The sequence below is a fragment of the Balaenoptera ricei genome, chromosome 19 (assembly GCF_028023285.1).
Source record: "Balaenoptera ricei isolate mBalRic1 chromosome 19, mBalRic1.hap2, whole genome shotgun sequence".
NCBI classification, from domain to species: domain Eukaryota; kingdom Metazoa; phylum Chordata; class Mammalia; order Artiodactyla; family Balaenopteridae; genus Balaenoptera; species Balaenoptera ricei.
The window spans coordinates 50,319,725-50,338,391 of record NC_082657.1 but is presented as its reverse complement, the minus strand read 5'-3'; the positions used below and the strand labels follow the sequence as shown (position 1 = coordinate 50,338,391).

General features: G+C 52.7%; 1 protein-coding gene and 3 non-coding genes across 6 annotated transcripts in view; 2 read left to right on the top strand and 2 right to left on the bottom strand.

Annotated features, from left to right (window-relative positions):
• VAC14 (VAC14 component of PIKFYVE complex) overlaps nucleotides 1-18,667 on the bottom strand; it is a 98,116-nt gene that overhangs the window by 73,868 nt on the left and 5,581 nt on the right. For 2 of the 3 annotated variants that reach the window (XM_059904046.1, XM_059904043.1), the window contains exons 2-10: nucleotides 11,893-12,043; nucleotides 11,419-11,586; nucleotides 10,547-10,609; nucleotides 9,909-10,079; nucleotides 9,246-9,355; nucleotides 8,855-8,961; nucleotides 7,722-7,856; nucleotides 7,103-7,255; nucleotides 981-1,044 (exon numbers count right to left, since the gene is read on the bottom strand). In XM_059904046.1, coding sequence (XP_059760029.1) covers nucleotides 981-1,044; nucleotides 7,103-7,255; nucleotides 7,722-7,856; nucleotides 8,855-8,961; nucleotides 9,246-9,355; nucleotides 9,909-10,079; nucleotides 10,547-10,609; nucleotides 11,419-11,586; nucleotides 11,893-12,043 — 1,122 coding nt within the window. The remainder of the gene's footprint in view (nucleotides 1-980; nucleotides 1,045-7,102; nucleotides 7,256-7,721; nucleotides 7,857-8,854; nucleotides 8,962-9,245; nucleotides 9,356-9,908; nucleotides 10,080-10,546; nucleotides 10,610-11,418; nucleotides 11,587-11,892; nucleotides 12,044-18,667) is intronic. The other variant, XM_059904044.1, reaches the window with a different exon arrangement.
• Nucleotides 6,040-6,110, bottom strand: TRNAG-GCC (transfer RNA glycine (anticodon GCC)). Its single transcript has one exon. It is a non-coding gene; the product is annotated as a tRNA-Gly (tRNA).
• TRNAG-GCC (transfer RNA glycine (anticodon GCC)) lies at nucleotides 14,460-14,530 on the top strand. The gene has a single exon. It is a non-coding gene; the product is annotated as a tRNA-Gly (tRNA).
• TRNAG-GCC (transfer RNA glycine (anticodon GCC)) lies at nucleotides 15,149-15,219 on the top strand. The gene has a single exon. It is a non-coding gene; the product is annotated as a tRNA-Gly (tRNA).

Sequence of the window (18,667 nt, the reverse complement as noted above, 5' to 3'; positions counted from 1 at the left end):
AACCTGCAGGGCTGAACACAGGCTCTGGATGTGTGTGATGACTAGCTAAAAACCAATAAATGAACAGTGTTTATTGGCTTGCTTGAACAATGTGGGAGAGGTCTTAGGAATAGTCCACATTTATAATCAGTATTCACTTTGAAAACATCCACAAGGTCCTCAGAGATAATAAAAAAATGATATAAAAGGAGAAAAGATCCTAAGGGTCTGAGAAGAGAGTCTCTTGGGGTTGAGTGTATATTTTCTCTTCATGAGTGACCCGTCGCCCCCAGGGTCCACATTCAATGTTGAATTCAGAGGGAAGAAACCCCTTATAGGAGAACCTCCATCTATTCCAGCCCCACAGCCAATTCTGCCCAAGGAAAAAGTGACATGGGGCAAGTCCAGGGGACGCAGACAGGGACAGAATGGTGATAATTCCCTCCCAGGGGAATGTCATCATCCTGCAGAGTATGGCGGGGGCTGGCAAGGAAGAGGATTACGTCGCTGCACCATTACAGCCTGCACTGCCCCCATGTGGAAGGCTGCACCATTACAGCCGACCTGGGAGTCTGGGAAAGGACAGCTCCTGCATCCCAGCCTATGTACCCTCCCTGCCTGTGCTCTGGACTCTCCTTGAACGGCATTCCCCTGGTCAGTCTCATCAGCCTCGTGTTATCCTGGACAAGCAAAAGGGGCTGGGCAAAGGCATCTGCAAGTGTCTCCCTGCAGTCATCATGCATTAGCTACGCTCTAACAACTTGTATTTACTCACCTCAAACAGCTTCTAATCCCTCCCAAGAGGCCATGTGTCCATCAGAATCGGGTTGGGTGGGCTTTCTTAGTATCCTTCAGACTCCCTCATCAGGCACTTTCTGTGTCCCACAAGTAGCGGCCCCAAGCAAAGTTTGCCTCAGGGCTTTGCTGCAGTCTCCTGCACCCAGGGAAGATCGAGGTTGCTCACTTTCCACAAACAGCTCTGGCCAGAACAAACCACTTACCCGGCTGGAGTGAAGACACCGATGCCGCTACTGAAGGTGGAGTCACAAGAACCATCGGGCCCTCCTGGGGAAAGAAAGAGGAACAAGGCATCATGATAAAGGCTGTTGGAGTCTTTAGAATGAACAAGACCCCTGTCACAAGGACCCACAGACCCTCTAGTCCCCCACACCTTGATTCTGGCTCTTGGAAAGGGATGTAACTCTGGAGCCCTGAAGACCCAATGCCTACTCATTCCCCAAAGCTTTTGGACAGTACCCATGCTTGTAGGTTTTTAGGCACAGTGATCTCACAAGGAGGGGGTCTCCAGGGCTGAACCTATCTGGGAAATCTCAGAAGGCATTGCTGGTTCAAGGGCCATGGATGTTAAAAGTGACTTCTGGAACACTCAACATCATAAGCCATCAGGGAAATGTAAATCAAAAGCCCAATGAGATACCATTTCACACCCACCAGGTGGCTAAAATAAAAAAGACAGATATTAGTAGCAAGTGACAGTGAGGATGTGGAGAAGCTGGAACCCTTATACATTGCTGGTGGGAATGTGAAATGGTGCAGCTGCTTTGGAAAAACAGTCCAGCAGCTCCTCAAAAGGCTCCAGACAATTAGTTACCATATGACCCAGCCAGTTCACTCCTAGAGAAATAAAAACTTACGTCCACATCAAAGACTTGTACACCATGTTCATAGCAGCACTATTCACAACAGCCATAAAGTGGAAACAATCCAAATGTCTATCAAATGATGAATGGATAAACAAAATGTGCTGGAGCCATACAATGGGCTATTATTTGGCAATAAAAAGGAAGTACTGATCATGCTACATGGACGAACCTTGAAAACATTATGCTAGATGACAGAAAGCAGTCACAAAGGATCACATATTTTGATCCCATTTATATGAAATGTCTAGAATAGGCAGATCTATATAGACAGAAAGTAGATTAGAGGTTGCTGAGGACTAGAGGAGACAAGGGTGTGATGGCCATTTTCTTAAATTAAAAAAAAAAAAAACCTTTAAGATAATTTTAGATTTACAGAAAAGTTGCAAAAATAGTACAGAATTCTCGATATTCTTCACCTAGCTGCTCCTAATATTAGTATTATACACACCCATAGCTCAATGATCAAACCAGGAAAGTGGCATTGATACAGTATTACTAACTAAACTACAGACCTAATCCAATTTCACCGCTCATGTCCTTTGTTCCAGGATCGAATCCGGAACCCCGCATTGCATTTAGTTCTCCTGTCTCCTTGGTCCCCTCCACTCTGTGACAGTTCCTCAGTCTTTTCATGTCTTTCATGAACATGCTTTTGAAACCCTTGGTCAGTTACTCTGTAGAACACCTCTCCATTTGGGCCTGTCTCATGTTTTCTCATGACTAGGCTAAGGCTATGCATTTTTGGAAAAATACTTCTGAAGTGATGTGCCTTCTCAGTACATCAAATCAGGGGTACATGATGTCTATCTTTCTCTTTACTGGTGATGTTAACCTTATCACCCAATTTATGGTAGTGCCTACCAGGTTTCTCCCCTGTAAAGTTACTATTTTTCTTTTTGTAATGAATAAATATCTTGGGGAAGATACTTAAGACTAGACAAATATCCAGTTTTTTCCCCTCAAACATTCCCCCGTTGTTTTTATCATCCATCAGTGGGTGTTGCCTACAATTAGTACTATGGAGTTTGACTAATGGTGATTTTCTATATTCCTCTTTCCTTCTACATTTATTAACTGGAATTCTTCTATATAGAAGAGCTGTCCCTTCTCCGTCATTTACCTATCTATTCATCCATCCATCCATTCATTCATTTATAACATCATTGACCCATACATATTTTATTCTGTGGGTTACACATTAAAACTATCATTATTTATATTGTTTTTCAAATGGTACCAGCCCTGGCCTCTTAAAAGTTTTAAATTATACAAGTAACACATAGTCTTATGTTAAAAATTCCAAACACAACAAAGCAAAGCCCCCTTCTCTCTCATTTATTTATTTATTTATTTATTTATTTGGCTGCGTTGGGTCTTTGTTGCTGCAAGCGGGCTTTTTCTAGTTGTGGCGAGCGGGGGCTACTCTTCGTTGCGGTGCGTGGGCTTCTCATTGCAGTGGCTTTTCTTGTTGCAGAGCACAGGCTCGAGGTGTGCAGGCTTCAGTAGTTGTGGCACGTGGGCTCAGTAGTTGTGGCTCACAGGCCCTAGAGCACAGGCTCAGTAGTTGTGGTGCACGGGCTTAGTTGCTCCGTGGCATGTGCGATCTTCCCAGACAAGGGCTCGAACCCGTGTCCCCTGCATTGGCAGGCGGATTCTTAACCACTGTGCCACCAGGGAAGTCCCCGCCTTCTCTCTTTAACCTTCAATCTTACTTTATGGGCAGGTAACTCACTAATTTACTGGTTAGGCAAGGGTCCCTCTCATCTTTTCCCAGTCTTACTTTTTGTTTTGTAAACATAAATGGGATCAGAGTCTATCTTCTGCAACTTGTTTTTTTCACTTCCTACTGTGTCCTCAAGCTGCGCAACTCCAGTTGTAGACAATGGATGTCCGAAGTCCCCCCGTAAAGGGGGCCTTGAGTTCCACGCTGAACAGAAAAGCTCCGAGCTGCCGCCTGTCCCCTCTGGTCCCAGAGGCCCTCTGCGGGACAGGGCACAGCTCAGAGGGGGCAGGAGGAGCTGTGGGCGCCAGCTGGGCCTGCTGAGCCGCCCGCCGTCGACCTGAACAGGCCTGGGGAAAGGTGAGGAGGACACGCGGGGTAGCCTGGGCAGGCCAGCTGGGAGCAGCAACTGGGGCTCCCTGCCGCTGGTGGCCCCCCTCTCTCTTGCCTTTTGGAAACACACGCATTTATAGATGAAATGATAGGATGTCAGAAACCGGCTTCAAATTAACTTCGATTGTTTCCTAATTTTCAGTCTTAGATATCACCCTTGCGTCCTTCTGCATGGCTGTGGGCACTTCTCCAGGATCCATTAGAGGGGGCTGCTGAGGTGGAGGGTCAGACACCTGCTGCTTTGATAGCTGTCGCCAAGCTGCCCTTTAGGAATGTTCTCCTGAGCAGTCATCCCCCCAACCCACCCAAAGCCTCACACTGGGATATTAGTAATCTTTAAAGTGTTTGCCAAGTTGATGAGTAAAAATGAGACACTGTTTTACTCTGCAATTCTGGGATACCCAGGCAAGCTGAGCATCTTTGGTTGCCCTTTTGTATCAATTCCCAGACTCAGGAGCCCCTGGGCCTGGGTCTGAGCCTGACTTTCGTACTCATTCACTGTGTGACCTTTGGCAGGTCACTTGCCTTTGCCCCCATTTCCTCACCTGTATAATGTGCTAACGCCACTGCCTGCACCAGAGGCTTGTTATGACAGTAAAGTAACATTTGTTAAGATGAAAAATCTGACCCACATTTATATTTATTTCCTAAGGATAAATTCTTAAATGTTATGATACACACTGCCAAAGGTATCTACCAGACAACGTATTTCATGTATTTACTCTCCACCTTCTTCCAGTAGGAATGTCTGTTTTTTCCAAAATCTCTCCAGGGAATGTGTATTTCTCTTATAACCACAGTAAAAAATGAGGGCGGGGTTAGGGGAGAGTGGAAGCGAAGGAGAAAGAAAAGATCCAGTTCAAATAACCTCCACGAAGCCCGGCCCGGTGCCCCCAGTCCTCTGTGACCACGTCCGCTGTCACACGATCACTCATCTGAGGATCTGTCCCTGAACTCCTTGCAGGCAGATCCTGGGTCTGATTCACTTACATCTGCAGTGTCCAAAGAGGGTGCAGATACACGCAGTCCCATCAAAGCATTGCAAATGGGTGGATTCCATTTCATGCTCACCCACGGAGGTCACCAGTCTTCCACTGGAAACTGTATTTATAGATCTGCTCCTCACTCACCACGTAAACTTCCATCCCTGACCCTCTCCGATCCCTCATTTAGGACTCATCAGGGGCCCATTACCACCTGGGCAAAGCTGATGATAAAAGACAAGCAAAAGCCCTGCCCCTGACAACCTTGCTAAGTAGTGGGTCTCATTATAAACAGACATTAAAACAACTTGACACTAAAGCACCTGTTATTGGGAGTGTGTGGCCTATGCCGTGTGCTAAGAGCTTTACATGCAAAAATCTCCGAAACTCACAACCACACATAGGTTCAGTGTTTTCATTGTTGCCCTATTCAATGAATAAGGAATCTGAGGCATAGAAAGGCCAAGTGGCTTGTCCAAGGGCAACAGATATGAAGTCAGCAGGGCCAGGATGCACAGGCAGGCAGTTCTGACTGTGGACTCCAGTTTGTGACACCTGAGACAATCAGGGAACGTCATGGAGGGGAACTGGGAGGGTGCATCAAGCGCCTAGGAACTCAGAATCGGAGAAAGGACACGGCACTGTGGACCCCCCAAGTGGCAGGGCAAAGGGGGAGCCAGAGCAAGTGGAGGGGGCTGGGAGCAGTGTGACACGAACAAGGGCCTGCCCTGCCTGAAGCCTCGTGGTGAGGGGAGAGGGAGAAGCACGTGCATGTGCAAACGTGTGTGTGCGTGTGCTCGCATGCAGAGGGCCTGGCTGACGGGCCTCACTGTGGGGCTGGCCCGGAGGTGTGCAGTGGAGAGCGCGGTGTGCTGTGGGACACACAACGCAGGCTGAGTCGGGGACAGGGGCACTAGAGGAGGGAAACCAGACAGGAGGTTCCTGCCTTTGCCAGGCTGCAAGAGTGGAGCAGAGTCAGAGTGAGAGTAAGCAGGAGGGCTGGATGAACCCGTGGACTGAGTAACTAAATCCTGACTCTCCTGGATTGCTGGTACCTTCGTAAAGTGGTGGTTAGTTACAAGCTGAGTGCGTCTGGAGTGGATGTGGAGCCCCAGAATTAGCTGCGGCCATCTCTGGGAACTACTATAAAGTGAGCTCTGCATCTGCTGAAGTGCTGTTTATGAGGCAGTAAAATCTGAAAGCAAGCTGCCTGAATGTATCCTCATTTAGGATAAATTCTCCTGAGCCAGGAGCTGTTTTTAGGAATGCTTAGGAAAACTGTCTAAAAGGTTAAATGAGCTGCATTGGCCGGGAATCGAACCCGGGCCTCCCGCGTGGCAGGCGAGAATTCTACCACTGAACCACCAATGCTCCAGCTGAATGCCGCTCTGCCCGCAGCTGTTTTGCTGCTCTGGCTCACAGTGGCACTGGCACGGCTGTAACCTGACACCTCAGATGGTCCAGCATGGAATGCTGCTCCATTCTGCTGGCCAAATCCATGGGAGGAGGCCCATGGGGCACACATGCCTGACATTCTGCTCTGATGAAAGGCAACAGGGGAAAAGGCTTTAGAAATTCTTTTGGCTTCTGGGGGGCAGGTTCCAGGCCTCAGTCTGTTAGCCTTAAAGATCGAAGTAGTTTCAGCATCAATTTACTCTTTGGCTGACTCTGGAAAGGAGAACATCACTCCAGAGCCGATTGGTGACCTCTCAGAGACGACAGAGGTCCAAGAGATTAGAAAAGTCTAGACTTCTAGAAAACATTTTAGAGAGTCAAACTCCAGGCTCCAATCGGCATAAAAGTGGTTTTCTTCATGTTAAGGATAAACAAGACATCAACGTTAAAGGAGTTTGAAGGAGAGCAGAATTCCCAAGGACCAAATAAACCAGAGCTGGAGCTTCCTTAACCCTCCCACCCTAAGAATGACTGGCACAGGAAAGGCAGCCAGCTTCCGAGTCACTGGATGTCTACCGCCAAGACTCAAGTGAACCCTGCAGACTGTACTCCTGCCATGCTCCAAACCTTTCTACATCGACTATAGCTGAACCCAGAAAAAGAGTAAAGAAAGCATTAATGCTCTTTGAGGCAGAAAGGGTTAAGAGCTGTGGGTTCTGGAGGCAGACTGCCAGGGTTCAAAGCTGCCAGACGGCCAGATGCTGGTGGTGGCACTTATCTTCCCTGCGCCCATCTGCAGAATGAAGATAACAGCAGTTCCCACCTCACTGGGCTGTTATTAGAATTAGGAGTTAAGATATGGAAAGCAGCCCTGGCTGGTTGAGTGAGGCCCCAGGTCAGGTTCTACAACCTCTGGGTCCCCGTGGCCCTCCCTGGGAGGTGAGGGGCAGGAGGCAGAGACCACTTACCACTGGCTGTTCCCTCCTGCTTTGCCAAGGAGTCATCAGGGTTGGGCTCTGCCTGCTTCTGAACCACTGGCTTTGGCTCGTCGGGCTCGTCGTCCTCGGGGGTGACCAGCTTCATCAGGCTCTGGTTGCACACGTTGGCCACCTCCTTGATGCCTGAGTCCACTGATGTAAGGAGCAGCCCGATCCAGGCTATGTTAGTGGGCAGACAGCCAGGCTGAACTGAGTCCCTGTTCTCCCTGCCACGCTGGGGTCCCCGCAAGATGCTCCTATGTCTCCTCACAGGGGCCCTTCCTGGTGGACCTCTCATCAACAGGATTTCTTCCACCCAACGTGGGGCAGTGTGAGCTCAGAGACTTGGCGCCTTGGGACCTGGGAGAGCCTCTCCAGATCTGTAAGTAACCAGGTGAGGTTTGGGGATGGCGGCATTAGCGCCATGTCCCTGGTGCTGCCCTGGTTCTCCCTGTCCATGTTCAGCTCCACCTCTTGCTGCTTCGATGCCTGGGGAAATGTGGAGGTATGATGGATCCTAAGGGAGCCCCCATCCCCCACTCCAGGGTCCTGCAACTTTATGGCCCCCTTTGGGGCTGCTCTTGTTTCCTCTCTCCAGAGTGAAGGATACTCTTCTTGCGGTCATCATAGGCCAGGCAGGGCAAGACAGCGGTCAGGATCCCAGAAGAGTAGGGCAGCATCACCCGGCCGGCCAGCTGGATGAACTCCCGCATCCAGCACATGGCTGTCAGCTGGATCAGGTCGTCTGGAAGGGGAATGGGCGGGTTCCAGGGGGTCAGCATGAGCAGCCAGAGTGCTCCTCCCACCGACCATGCCCACAGATGGGACTGGAGAACTGGAGGGCACCTGAGGGCTGGCACAGCTTCTAGCCTCACCAATACTCTCGCCCTTGCTTTTTCCTTCCAAAGGAACATACAGGTACCAGGGTGACACAGAATTACAATCCTGCGGCAGATTGTAAGAGTAGCCACAATTCTCTATCCCTCCTGTGTCCACTCCCCCGTAATGGGGCTCTGCGGCTTCTCTCATCAAGAGCTGGAGTTTACTTCCCCCCTCCTGGTATCTGGGCTGGCCCTGCTATTTTGTCCAAGAGAAGGTGGTAGAAATGATGGTGTGCCTGGTTCAAGCCTAGGCCTTAGAGGCCTTGCTCACGTCTATCATGTCTCTCGGAATCCACTGATGCCACATGAATGCACCTGGGCTAGCCCACTGGATGATGAGACACCTGGAACGACTGTTCCTGTTGCCACAGGTGACAGCTGGCAACAGCCAGACATGAGTGACACCACTGACCATGAGTGACACCTCAGCCGACCCTCCAGTTGACTGTAGGCACATGACTGAGCCCAGCCGAGCCTGGCCTAGGGGAGCAGGGCCACCCAGCTGACCCGAAGACTCAGGACAATAGCAAGGGACTGCTATGTGAAGTAACTGCATTTTGTGGTGGTTTGATACTCAGTAGAAGCAAAGAGATACACGACCCCAATCTCCAAGCATTTCAATTCACAGTGCTAATGCCAAGCCTGCCAGCAAGAAGGCCTCCAGATCTGATTCCCCTCTAGGGCCAGACCAAGTGAAAGGGCCTCCATGTTGACAGAATCAGAATCTCTCCCACAAGGACCCACCGCTCCAGGACCCACCGTCACACTGGTTCACACTCCCACGAGGACTCTCTCTGAGATGGGGAGACAGAAAGGTGCTTCTGAGGAGGTGGTGGTGGCCTTGGGGCCTTTACACACTCACCCGTGGTCTGGCAGTGGATCACCAGGATGTTGGCCATCTCAGCAAACTTAACACTGGAGGGGTTCTTTTTAATTTCCTTCAAGAATTCTCCAAGGACCACCTCACACCTACCAATGAGCAAAGGAGAAAGGAAATAGCTCATGCAGCCAGAGCCAGAGGAGCCGCCACCAGTGCCATTTCTGCTGTGCTCTGTGGGATACGCTTGTCAGATGGACCTTTTTCAGAGGCTGGGGGTGGATGATCTCCTAGCTCCTCAAAGCAGGAAGCACACGAGCCAGGAAGAGGACGGTGAATTTCGTGTTCTCCTGCTGCCGCCTGTCGGTTGGGTGTGGGGTACGCGTTCTCGCCGAGGGGCCCCTGCAGCTGCCTGCCCCTCCCCTCCTCCACTCACATTTTCCGAATCTCTTTGCCGTTGTCGCCCAGGATCTGGAAGAGTCCATCCAGGATCTCCGGCAAATAATCCAGCAGGTTAATGTCTGGCACGGACTCCAGAACCAGGATCTGCCCCAGGGGAGGAAACCATCAGGGAAAGTCACCAGCCAGAGAACCCGCATCTCCTCGCCCATCCTCCGGACTGGCCAGTGAGAAGGGGCCCTGCTGAGGCATCTTTTCATGGCACTGCGGGTGTCCCATGGGGGAGGGGGTGCTAGTAGCTGTTGTTTCTGTTCAATGGGCAGGGGACGGCAATTTAACCCCAAGGCAGTTCAGATGCCCGGGGGCGGGGCAGAAGGTGCAGGAGGAAACCCATGGGAAAGGTGGGCAAGGCTAGAAGAGGTGTGACAGCTGGAGGAGCACAGCTGGCTTCAAAGGTAAATCTGGGTGTTTCGAGAAACAAGGAAGGAACCACATCCTCTTCAGAGGCAAACGTGATAGGCTTTGGGGGCAGAGATGAATAAACGTGTTTTCGGATTATCTGGTGTCATCGGCTCCTAGAGGGATAACAATCAGGCATCCCCACAGCCACAGGAAGTGCCCAGGTGAGCCAGAGAGCAGACCTCACTCAACTAGAGGCTCGTTATGGCTGGAGAAGGAGTGTCGCGGGGCCGGACCTTACCCAGGAGATGATGAACTGCCGGGCGTACTGGTTGTTGGAATAAATCCTCTCCCGCAACAAGGGGATGAAGCCCACCAGGTCGAACTTGTTGCTCTCCGTCACGATGTCCTGTGGGTCAAAGGCATGAGAGCTGCCTGCTGGGGGCGGGGCTGGCTGAATCCCTGGCCCGGGCTGGCTCCAGGGGTCAGGCGGACATAGAGGAAGATGACGGAGCCTGAGTCAGGCAGGAGAGGCCCCCGGAGCACCCCTCCTCACACAGGCTGAAGGACCAGCAAAAAGGATGCACTGAAAGCAGGAATCAAGGTCGAGAGAACTAATCAAAAGGCAAAACCCTGCATCTCTGTGGTCCGGATCGAATGCCCTGGTGAGCTGAGCATAAGCTGCCCCTGTCACTCGGGGCAGGGTGGGGCCAGCATGAGGGGACATTGGGGTGACAGAATGGTTCTGTATTTTGATCCTGCTATTGACATAACTCTATACTCTCATCAAAGAGCTGTATACTATTCCATTAACTGTATGTAAATGAAAAAAATTTTTTTTAAATTACAAAGAGCATCCCAATGATAGAATTTATAAGCTGTACAGACAGATGGAAGAAACAGATGCTAAAAATAAGAGTGGGGACCAAGTACAAGTACCTTTAAGAGGCGGTCTAGGAGCTCAGAGCCGCTCTTCACATTGGGGTCTGGGTCAGCAGCCAACTATGAGAGCAGAGGTGGAGAGAGGGTCACTGTCAATATATAAGACAAGGAATCCACTGAAGTCCCACAGCAAAGGCCTTGGGACAGCCTGAACATCGCATGGGCACCTCTTTCAGTGCACAGATGGAAGACAGGCAGGGGAGGCAAGGGGGTAAAGCGGAACTTGGCAATGCCGCCGAGATGTGGCAGACCCCCGTTCTGCTCAGGGACCGCCGGGACCTGCTACCACCAGTCAGGTGGTTGCTTCCCGTTGGCCTTCCTCAGGGCTTTCCAATCTTACAATGCTGGGTCCTCTGTCCACTCCTGGAGGAGGGGACGGATCAGCTGTGAGGCTGATCCTTTAGAAACGACTTCAGGGAGGAGAACTCCATGACGATGAGAGAGGTGCTGATGAGCTATCAGGGAACCCAAAGCCTTTCTAAGCAGAGCTTTTTCTAGAGCTTATGGGCTACGCTCTCCTTGCAGGGGAAATACAGTCTGTACTATGGAATCACCACCTTCACCTTCTATAAGGGAGGTCAGTGCTCTCAAATGACTGTTTTTTTCCCCTCCAATTTGTGGTGGATTGATGCTTTTGTAAAATGCACTAAAAATAAATTAATAGAGGTGTGGGGGAAAAACAAACATAAATATTTACAAGCCCATCTAAAAAATATATCATTAGATTGAACAGACAACAAGCACCCCTGGTAGCATGTGCTTATCTGCTCCCCTTGCATCTGGGAAAAGGGAGGCCAGCGCTCAAGGCCCCGAAAGGTCAAGTCAGGTGTGTCGGGCGAGCTCAGCCCAGTCGAGTGAGGAGCGGTCACCTTGCTCAGCCCGTCAAAGAGCACGTTGAAGTGGGGCAGCACAGCGCCTCGGGCCACCTTGACGATGTTGTAGAGGGCCTCACACGCGTAGTAGCGCAGTCTGCTGTCAGCGTCATTGAAGCACGTCAGCACCGGCTCGATCAACTCCTTCAGGTAGAGCCCCGAGTCCTGCGATGGGGCAGGAGCAGAGGCAGCTCAGAATGGGTCAGACCTCGGGGACCCAGCCCTCGGCTCCCTTGGAGACGCTCAGGCCCTCGAGTGAGGGCTGGGCTAAAAGACCCTTTGCAAGTCAGCCTCCTGGGATAGGGGCCACGCCCAGGACCCAGGGTGCAAGGCCACAGAGCCAGCCTTGAGGTCTGAGATGTGGAGAGAATGGCAATAAAGAAATCACAAGTCTGCAACACGCTGCTGGGGCTCGGGGGTCAGGGTCGAGGCCCTGGCTGGTGTGTACGTCCCTCCAGGAGAAAAGCTCACCTTGCCCAGCGCGATGGAGCAGGCGGCCAGGCCGATGAGGCCCCCTTTCCGGCTGTGCGGGTGCTGGGACAGGGCAAACTCCTGAGACAGTGTCTGGATCACATGCTTGATCTGCACGGTGTTGTTCTGGGCCACGAACTCCCGGACCAGCCTGGAGAGGGAGCAGAGAGGGGCTGCGGGACCAGCGGGATCAGGCGGCTCCTGCGGCTGCCGGCCTGGGGCCCGGGGCTGGGGTGAGGGAGGGAGATGACCGGTTTAGAAAGAGGAACTGGGAGTCAGGCATCTCGGGGCAGGGCTTTCCCAGTTCTGCTGCTGACTGGGAGGCGTTGGCTGGGTCACGGTCCTTTCCCTTTTCTGGGTCTCCGTTTCCCTTTGTCTACCACGGAATGAAGAACAGTGAGCAATCTCACTTCTGGGAATCTGAGAGAATGCACATGAACGTTGTGCTGGGGCCCCAAAACTGCAATGATCCACCGTCTTCATTCAACACTTGCTCAGCCCTCCATTCATGCACCCAAGCAGTTCTCTGTGTCTGTGTCATCATTTCCAGGGACGGTGCTGAACTGGGCCCAGGTCCAACAGGCACGAGCCACACACAAACAAGCACACGTAGCAACACGGCACAAGCAACACCACAGAAACAAGAATGCCATGGGCATGGGAATTCCCTGGTGGTTCAGTGGTTAGGACAACGCGTTTTCACTGCCGAGGGCGCGGGTTCCATCCCTGGTTGGGGAACTTAGATCCTGCAAGCTGTGTGGCGCGGCCAGAGGCAAAAAAAAAAAAGAATGCCACGGCAAGTGTCCCTGGGCTGACAGGGAGGTGCCTTCTGAGTCAGATCTTAGTACCATTAACAGGCATTTTCCAGGTAAAGAAAGGAAGGCAGGGAACCTCAGGCACAGGGAAGAGCCTGGCTAAAGGCGGGGGCCCCGAAAAGACACGGTGTATTTAGGGAAGGGTGAGGAGTCCGGTGTGTGGAAGGGGTGGCTGGGGACAGTTAAAGGAAAAGACGAGCCGGTGAAAGGTTTCCAGCAATGGGGTGACATATTTATGTCTATGTTTTGACCAGAGAGGCTGCCCTGGGTGGGGGTGGGCTGGTTTGACAGAAGGAGACTGAAATATCTCCAAGGGAGAACACCGCAGCTACCAGGGTCAGGAAGGGGGGCCTGAAATATGGCTGAGGCAGTGGGAAGCAGCAGGGAGAGGGGAGAGGGCAGGAAGGGTAGAGATGCCTGCAAGGTGCCCACCCGGGGGGTGATGCTAGCAGGGAGAGGGGGTCTGAGGGAGGCCCCGCCTGAGTGGAGGCGAGCAGAGGGAGGCCCAGCTCCGTCAGGCACCAGGGTCTCCTTCCAGAGCCCAGTGGACGTGAAGACACTCTGCCCTTCGGAGGCTCACAGCGTCTCTGCGGTGAGAAGCCTCATGTGGGCAAATGGTGGCATGAGGGGCCCAGATAACCACTGGGGAGCTGCGGCCTGGGGGTCAGGGACATCTTCCCAGGAGTGGGAACTGAGCTGGACCTCGGAGGAGGCAGGGACCCTGAGAGAAGGAAACAGGTGTTCCGGGCAGGAGGAAATGTGTAAGCAAAGGCAAGGAGAGAAAAATAGCCAAATTTGCCTGGGGTCCAGAGAACAGCAGGAAATCAACTGGGATGAGCTGGCCTGGCAGCTCAGATTCAGGAGAAGGGATCTCACATCATGGGTAACAGGGAAGCTGTTTGCGGGTTTTGAAGAGATGGTGAAAGGGTGTTTTAAGAAGCCATGAGATGGATGGGAACGGGGAGACTGTCCCATCATCAAGTGAGAGGGACTAGGACCAGTGTAGCAGCTGAAGGTGTGACGAGGGAGGCCTAGAGGTCAAAGACTTTTCAAAGTAGCTGCCTGGACTCATTGCCTAATTGCTCTGTGCCCATCACAGCAGGTACACTGCTCACCTATGGCATAAATGGGGGTCTCAAGCTGGCTCAAAGAATTTTAAGGACAGTCAAGTCCAAAAGGTATTAATTAGTTTGTGTGGTTCCAGCTCGGTGTCAGGAACCTGCTAGTAATTAGCGTTGTTTAAATAAATGTGCTGTCCTGTGAGGCTGTGACCACTCCTGTAAAGAGGCTGTTCAATGGGGATTACAGGGCTTGATAAAGATTCGATCCCGCAAGTTGTAGGGGGCATCTATCCTGTGCCTGGGACTGTGGCCACAGGTGAATCAAACAGGCCTGGCTCCTGAGCTGGTGGATGTGGGGGCAGAGACAGGGATTCCAGGAAGGGGCTGCGCAGATGGCCTGTGAGGGGCCTCTGGCTTTGATCTTTATAGGGTGTGATTCCACCAAGCCCACCCCAGGGGGCTGAGGGCTGTGGATGAACCAAGGGCCTCGGGAGGAAGCCAGTTCCATAGGTGCCCCCTCCCTAAGCAGTGTAACGAGGCGCAGCAAGGACGGCTCTACATAAACTCGCTGTATTCTCAAACAGGACAGACCAGCCAGATGAGGCCCAGTGGTGTGTCAGAGCTCTCTGACTATTATGACAGACACAGCCTCTTGAGAAAAGCCCTGCAGGTGCGCCAGAGAACAGCTAGAGCATTGGTGGTTCAGTGGTAGAATTCTCGCCTGCCACGCGGGAGGCCCGGGTTCGATTCCCGGCCAATGCAGTGCTGCTTTTTGGCCTCTTCCTGGCAGGCTCCCCCAGAGATCCTGCCGCAGGACCCAGCTCCTCAGCCACGCTCGGCCTGCAGCAGCCAAGGGGCTGCGAATCTCTGAGCACACTTCCCTGCTTCGTGAGCATGACCAGCAGCTGGGTTCTCCACAGAGGCACCACTGGCTGTGGGGCCCTTCACGCTGTAAGGGGACTCCTGCTGCACTCCTCAGCCTTGGCCAGTCTCCAGCAGGAAGCTGTGCTGAAGCCTGTGAGCTGTAAAACAGCTCAACACACCACGTGAACGCGGGACGGGAGGACCCACACTTCAGAGAGGAGGAAGTCCCCAGAGTCTCAGTGGGCTTTTTGCTACTGAGAAGGAACGACTTGAGCTCTACTTTCTGTCCTGACGTCTGAAGGCAAATCAACTTCACACACACACACACACACACACACACACACACACACACACACACACACACACACAACCTCCTGCCTTCTCTCCTGCTCTGGAGCCTAAGCTTCTGCCCTTGCAGCTATGCTGATGTGGCCTTCTATTCTGTGAATCACCGTAGACAAGGGGACGGGGGACTGGGGTTAAAGGGGGGTGCTCACACAGCTGCTCACAGCTGGAGCACTGGTGGTTCAGTGGTAGAATTCTCGCCTGCCACGCGGGAGGCCCGGGTTCGATTCCCGGCCAATGCAGCAGCAGCAGCAGCAGCAGCAGCAGCAGCAGCAAACTTTTTTTTTTATCATCCTAAGAGACTGGGTTTGACATTTCACACTGCCCACAGCATTGGGGATACAGTCTGAAAAACCTAGAATGGCTTTTTTCTAGCTTGAGTTTTCCACGCCTGTTTCCTAAATTCCACAGAGATCTAGATCTTGTGTCCCCTTGTTCTTGCGGAGTCCAGGATGTGGGGATCACCGAAGCCGCTGCAAGCAGCTGTGCCTCCCCTCCTGCCCAGACAGGCTGCCCGGGGACTCTGACCGCGCTGCCCCTGGGGAAGCCAGGCCGTGTGTGTTTCTGCTCCGTCCGCCTTAGAGCAGCCCTGAGAGTAGGAGTAACAACATTCATGAGGCTCCAGCAGGGCAGCAAAGGAGACCCAGCCCTGCCAGCAGCACAGCCCAGCCTGGAACCACCTCCTCGTCTGTCTCCTTGTTTCAGGTCACAAACGGTCCCTGAGCCACCGGAAAGGGCCCTCCTCCCCACTTGAGAGACGGCAAAGGGGATGCATTCCCTGCCCCTGAGGGGCTCTCTGCCAGAATCCCGTGGAGGGGAAACAAGAGAGGTCTCAAGGACTTTTGTGCAAAACAGAGAAAAAAAATCTGGTGAGGACAGTGCAAGGTGAGGAGGGGGCAGGCGAGAAAGAGCACACCCGGCAGCTTTCGTGGGGAGGGAGTTGGGTGTGGCTTCATGAGGGTCAGGTTTTGAAAGGGGTTCCGAAGGATCAGTAGGTGTTCATTCAGGGTGAGGAGGCCCAGACAGAGGGAACAGCATGAACAAAGGCTCAGAGGAAGGAGAGAGGCACTTGGTTTGGTAGCACAAAGGACACAGGTGGAGGAGACGTGGGTGACAGGGCCAGAGAGGCTGCGCCCACTCACGTGCTTGGCAAAGGAAGCGGCCTTTGCTTCTGGTGGCCGTGAGCAGCCACGGAAGGTACGAGTGATCTGCAGCGGTGGGTGGTAGGGATTTGAACAGCGTTTAGGGAACTCTGAAGACTGCAAAGGCTGACAGAGACCAAATGGTGGGAGAGCATGAGGAATGGGGCACTAACGTCAGGTGACAGCGGGCAAGTGTAACAGGGTCTCCTGAAGGGGGAGGAGATAGGCAAGGGGAATATCTATGTTCAGCACCCCCCGACATTCCCGTTCGCTCTACACCAGCTGCAAGGCCCCCCAACCCCGAATCTTACCAGGACGCAACTCAGGGCACCCCAGGCCATTACAAATACAATGGCCCATTCAGTTCCCGAGGGCCTGGAACCCCAAGTCTCCATCTGCACTTGGAGGAAGAATATTATCAGTGTCCAGGAGAGCGAGACAATGACAAACAGTGGTTCCCTGTGGAGGGGAAACCCTGAGAACAAGTTCTCACCAAAACCATCCGTTCTTAGAGCACTGGGCCTGGCCCTGTGGGTCACCCCTGGGGCCACAGCAGGAAGACCTGTCCCACGAACCGAGCCCACGCTCTCTACCTGACAGTCAGGGTGATCAAGGCAGGGCCGGCTGACCTCTCCAGTCTCACTGCTCAGCCGCCCGGCACAACCTTCCTCTCCAGTAAGGGCTTCTTACTGGGCCCTGCTATGCTACTCCTTGGACACCTCCTGTCCATTCCACTCTGTGGGGAAGCTCCCGCTCCCTTCCACATCCTAGCCAGCCTTCAAAGTCCAGTTCAAATCCAACCCCCTGCTTTTCCTGACCTTCCCAGGAAGGACCACTCCTCCTCTGGACGCTGAAGGACTCGGCGACCCCGCAGTCTGTGCCAGCACTGCACCATCGAATGCCACGGGTTCTTTCTCACGTGTTTCACGTTTCTAGCTCCACAGCTCCTTGCCAGCGTCCCTGAGGACAGACTGGTGCCATGATCCTCTGCCTCTTGAGCGCCAGCCCTCTCCCCGCATCTAGAGCTCCCCACACAGTAAGTGAGGAATCAGCAAGCATCTGCCCAGGGACCCATCTGTGCAGGTGGGCGGGCCCGCAGGGCAAGCTGTAGGGAAACACGGGCAAAGCCCCACGCTGCCGTACTGGTGACAAGGGGTGGCCTGCTCATCTACACCTAACCTGTTGGGTAAATCAGAACTGTACTGGGACGGGCCTAACCCCTAGTTTACAATCCAAGTTAGGAGGGGCAAAGCGCACCATCACCAGGATCTCAAAACGCACACTGAGAAGGACCAGGTCCCCAGGGCCATGGCTGCGGACAGATGCCGATGCCAGGATGTGACTTGACATGCGTTTGCCTCGGGGTGAACCAACCCCTTGGGGGTGCCCCAAATAGCCCCCGTCATCAGGACCTGGTCTCTCCACAGGGCACAGGCAGAGAGAAAAAGCAACTACAAAGGGAAGCAGAGGAAGTGAAGTTTGAAATCCGGGCGCCCCCAGTTCCAGGCTAGTGTCTCTTCAAAAGAACACCCCGTTTCCTCTTTCATCTCCACATTTTGAGCCACAGCTGGGGGATCTCAACTAGTTCTGAAGTTAATATTTGGCCCACAAACTTATGATCACAAATACCAGTGACCTTTACTGACATTAGGGTCACATGCATCGCTGTTCTATGTCCCAGAGAAGAGATCTCTGCTTCGTTCCTCTAAGAACTCTGGCTGACGAAGTATCCTCTAGAGATTGCTCAGAGCCTCCATTCTCAACTAGTCAGAGGTATCGCAGAGTGGCAGGAACACCCATTCCCCAGGAGGCACAATGCCCATTGCTGGCCAACTCCAAGCTCTCGACACTGCTCTCAGCTTCACAAAGTGCCACACTCACTACCTTGTCCCTGATTGAGAAGAAGCCACAGACAGGCCAGGATGTGTCTTTCACCCAAGGAGAACCTGGGACCTCGTCTCAGCAACAAAACCACAGCCCCGCACTGGGCCCCTCGGCCTCTGTAACGCAGCTCGGGGACCACCACAGGCTGCACGAGGACTGGGGAGCTGACCACTTGCCAAGAACACACTCTAAGTATCCCAGGGGTTGGTTATTCCTCACAGCAACCTCCTTCTGTAGTTATTATCATCTCACCATTTAGATTTGAAACAGAGCCTCAGGGAAACCAAGTCCCTTTCTTGAGGTCACAGAGGATCTGAACCTTGGCACCTACAAAGCCCAGGCCCCCTCAACTGTACACCAGTTCCTCCCGCCCATCTTCTTAAAGCACGTCAGCTGCAAAGTGCACACACCCAATTACAGAGGGTACTTCCCTCGTGCAGAACTCAGGCCCCAACTGAAGTGCAGCTTTCTCCATGCATTTTCCCCACTGTCTAGTGTTAGACATCTCTGAAGCATTCCTCCGCCACACACGGGTGTACAGATGAGGTACATACTTGAGATGTTGAAATGAAGGTCTAGGGCTGGTTTTCTACCATTAAGGCAGGAAAGAAGTAACCACTTGCTGAGCACTTACTACATGCTAGGTAATGTGGTGGATGCTTTA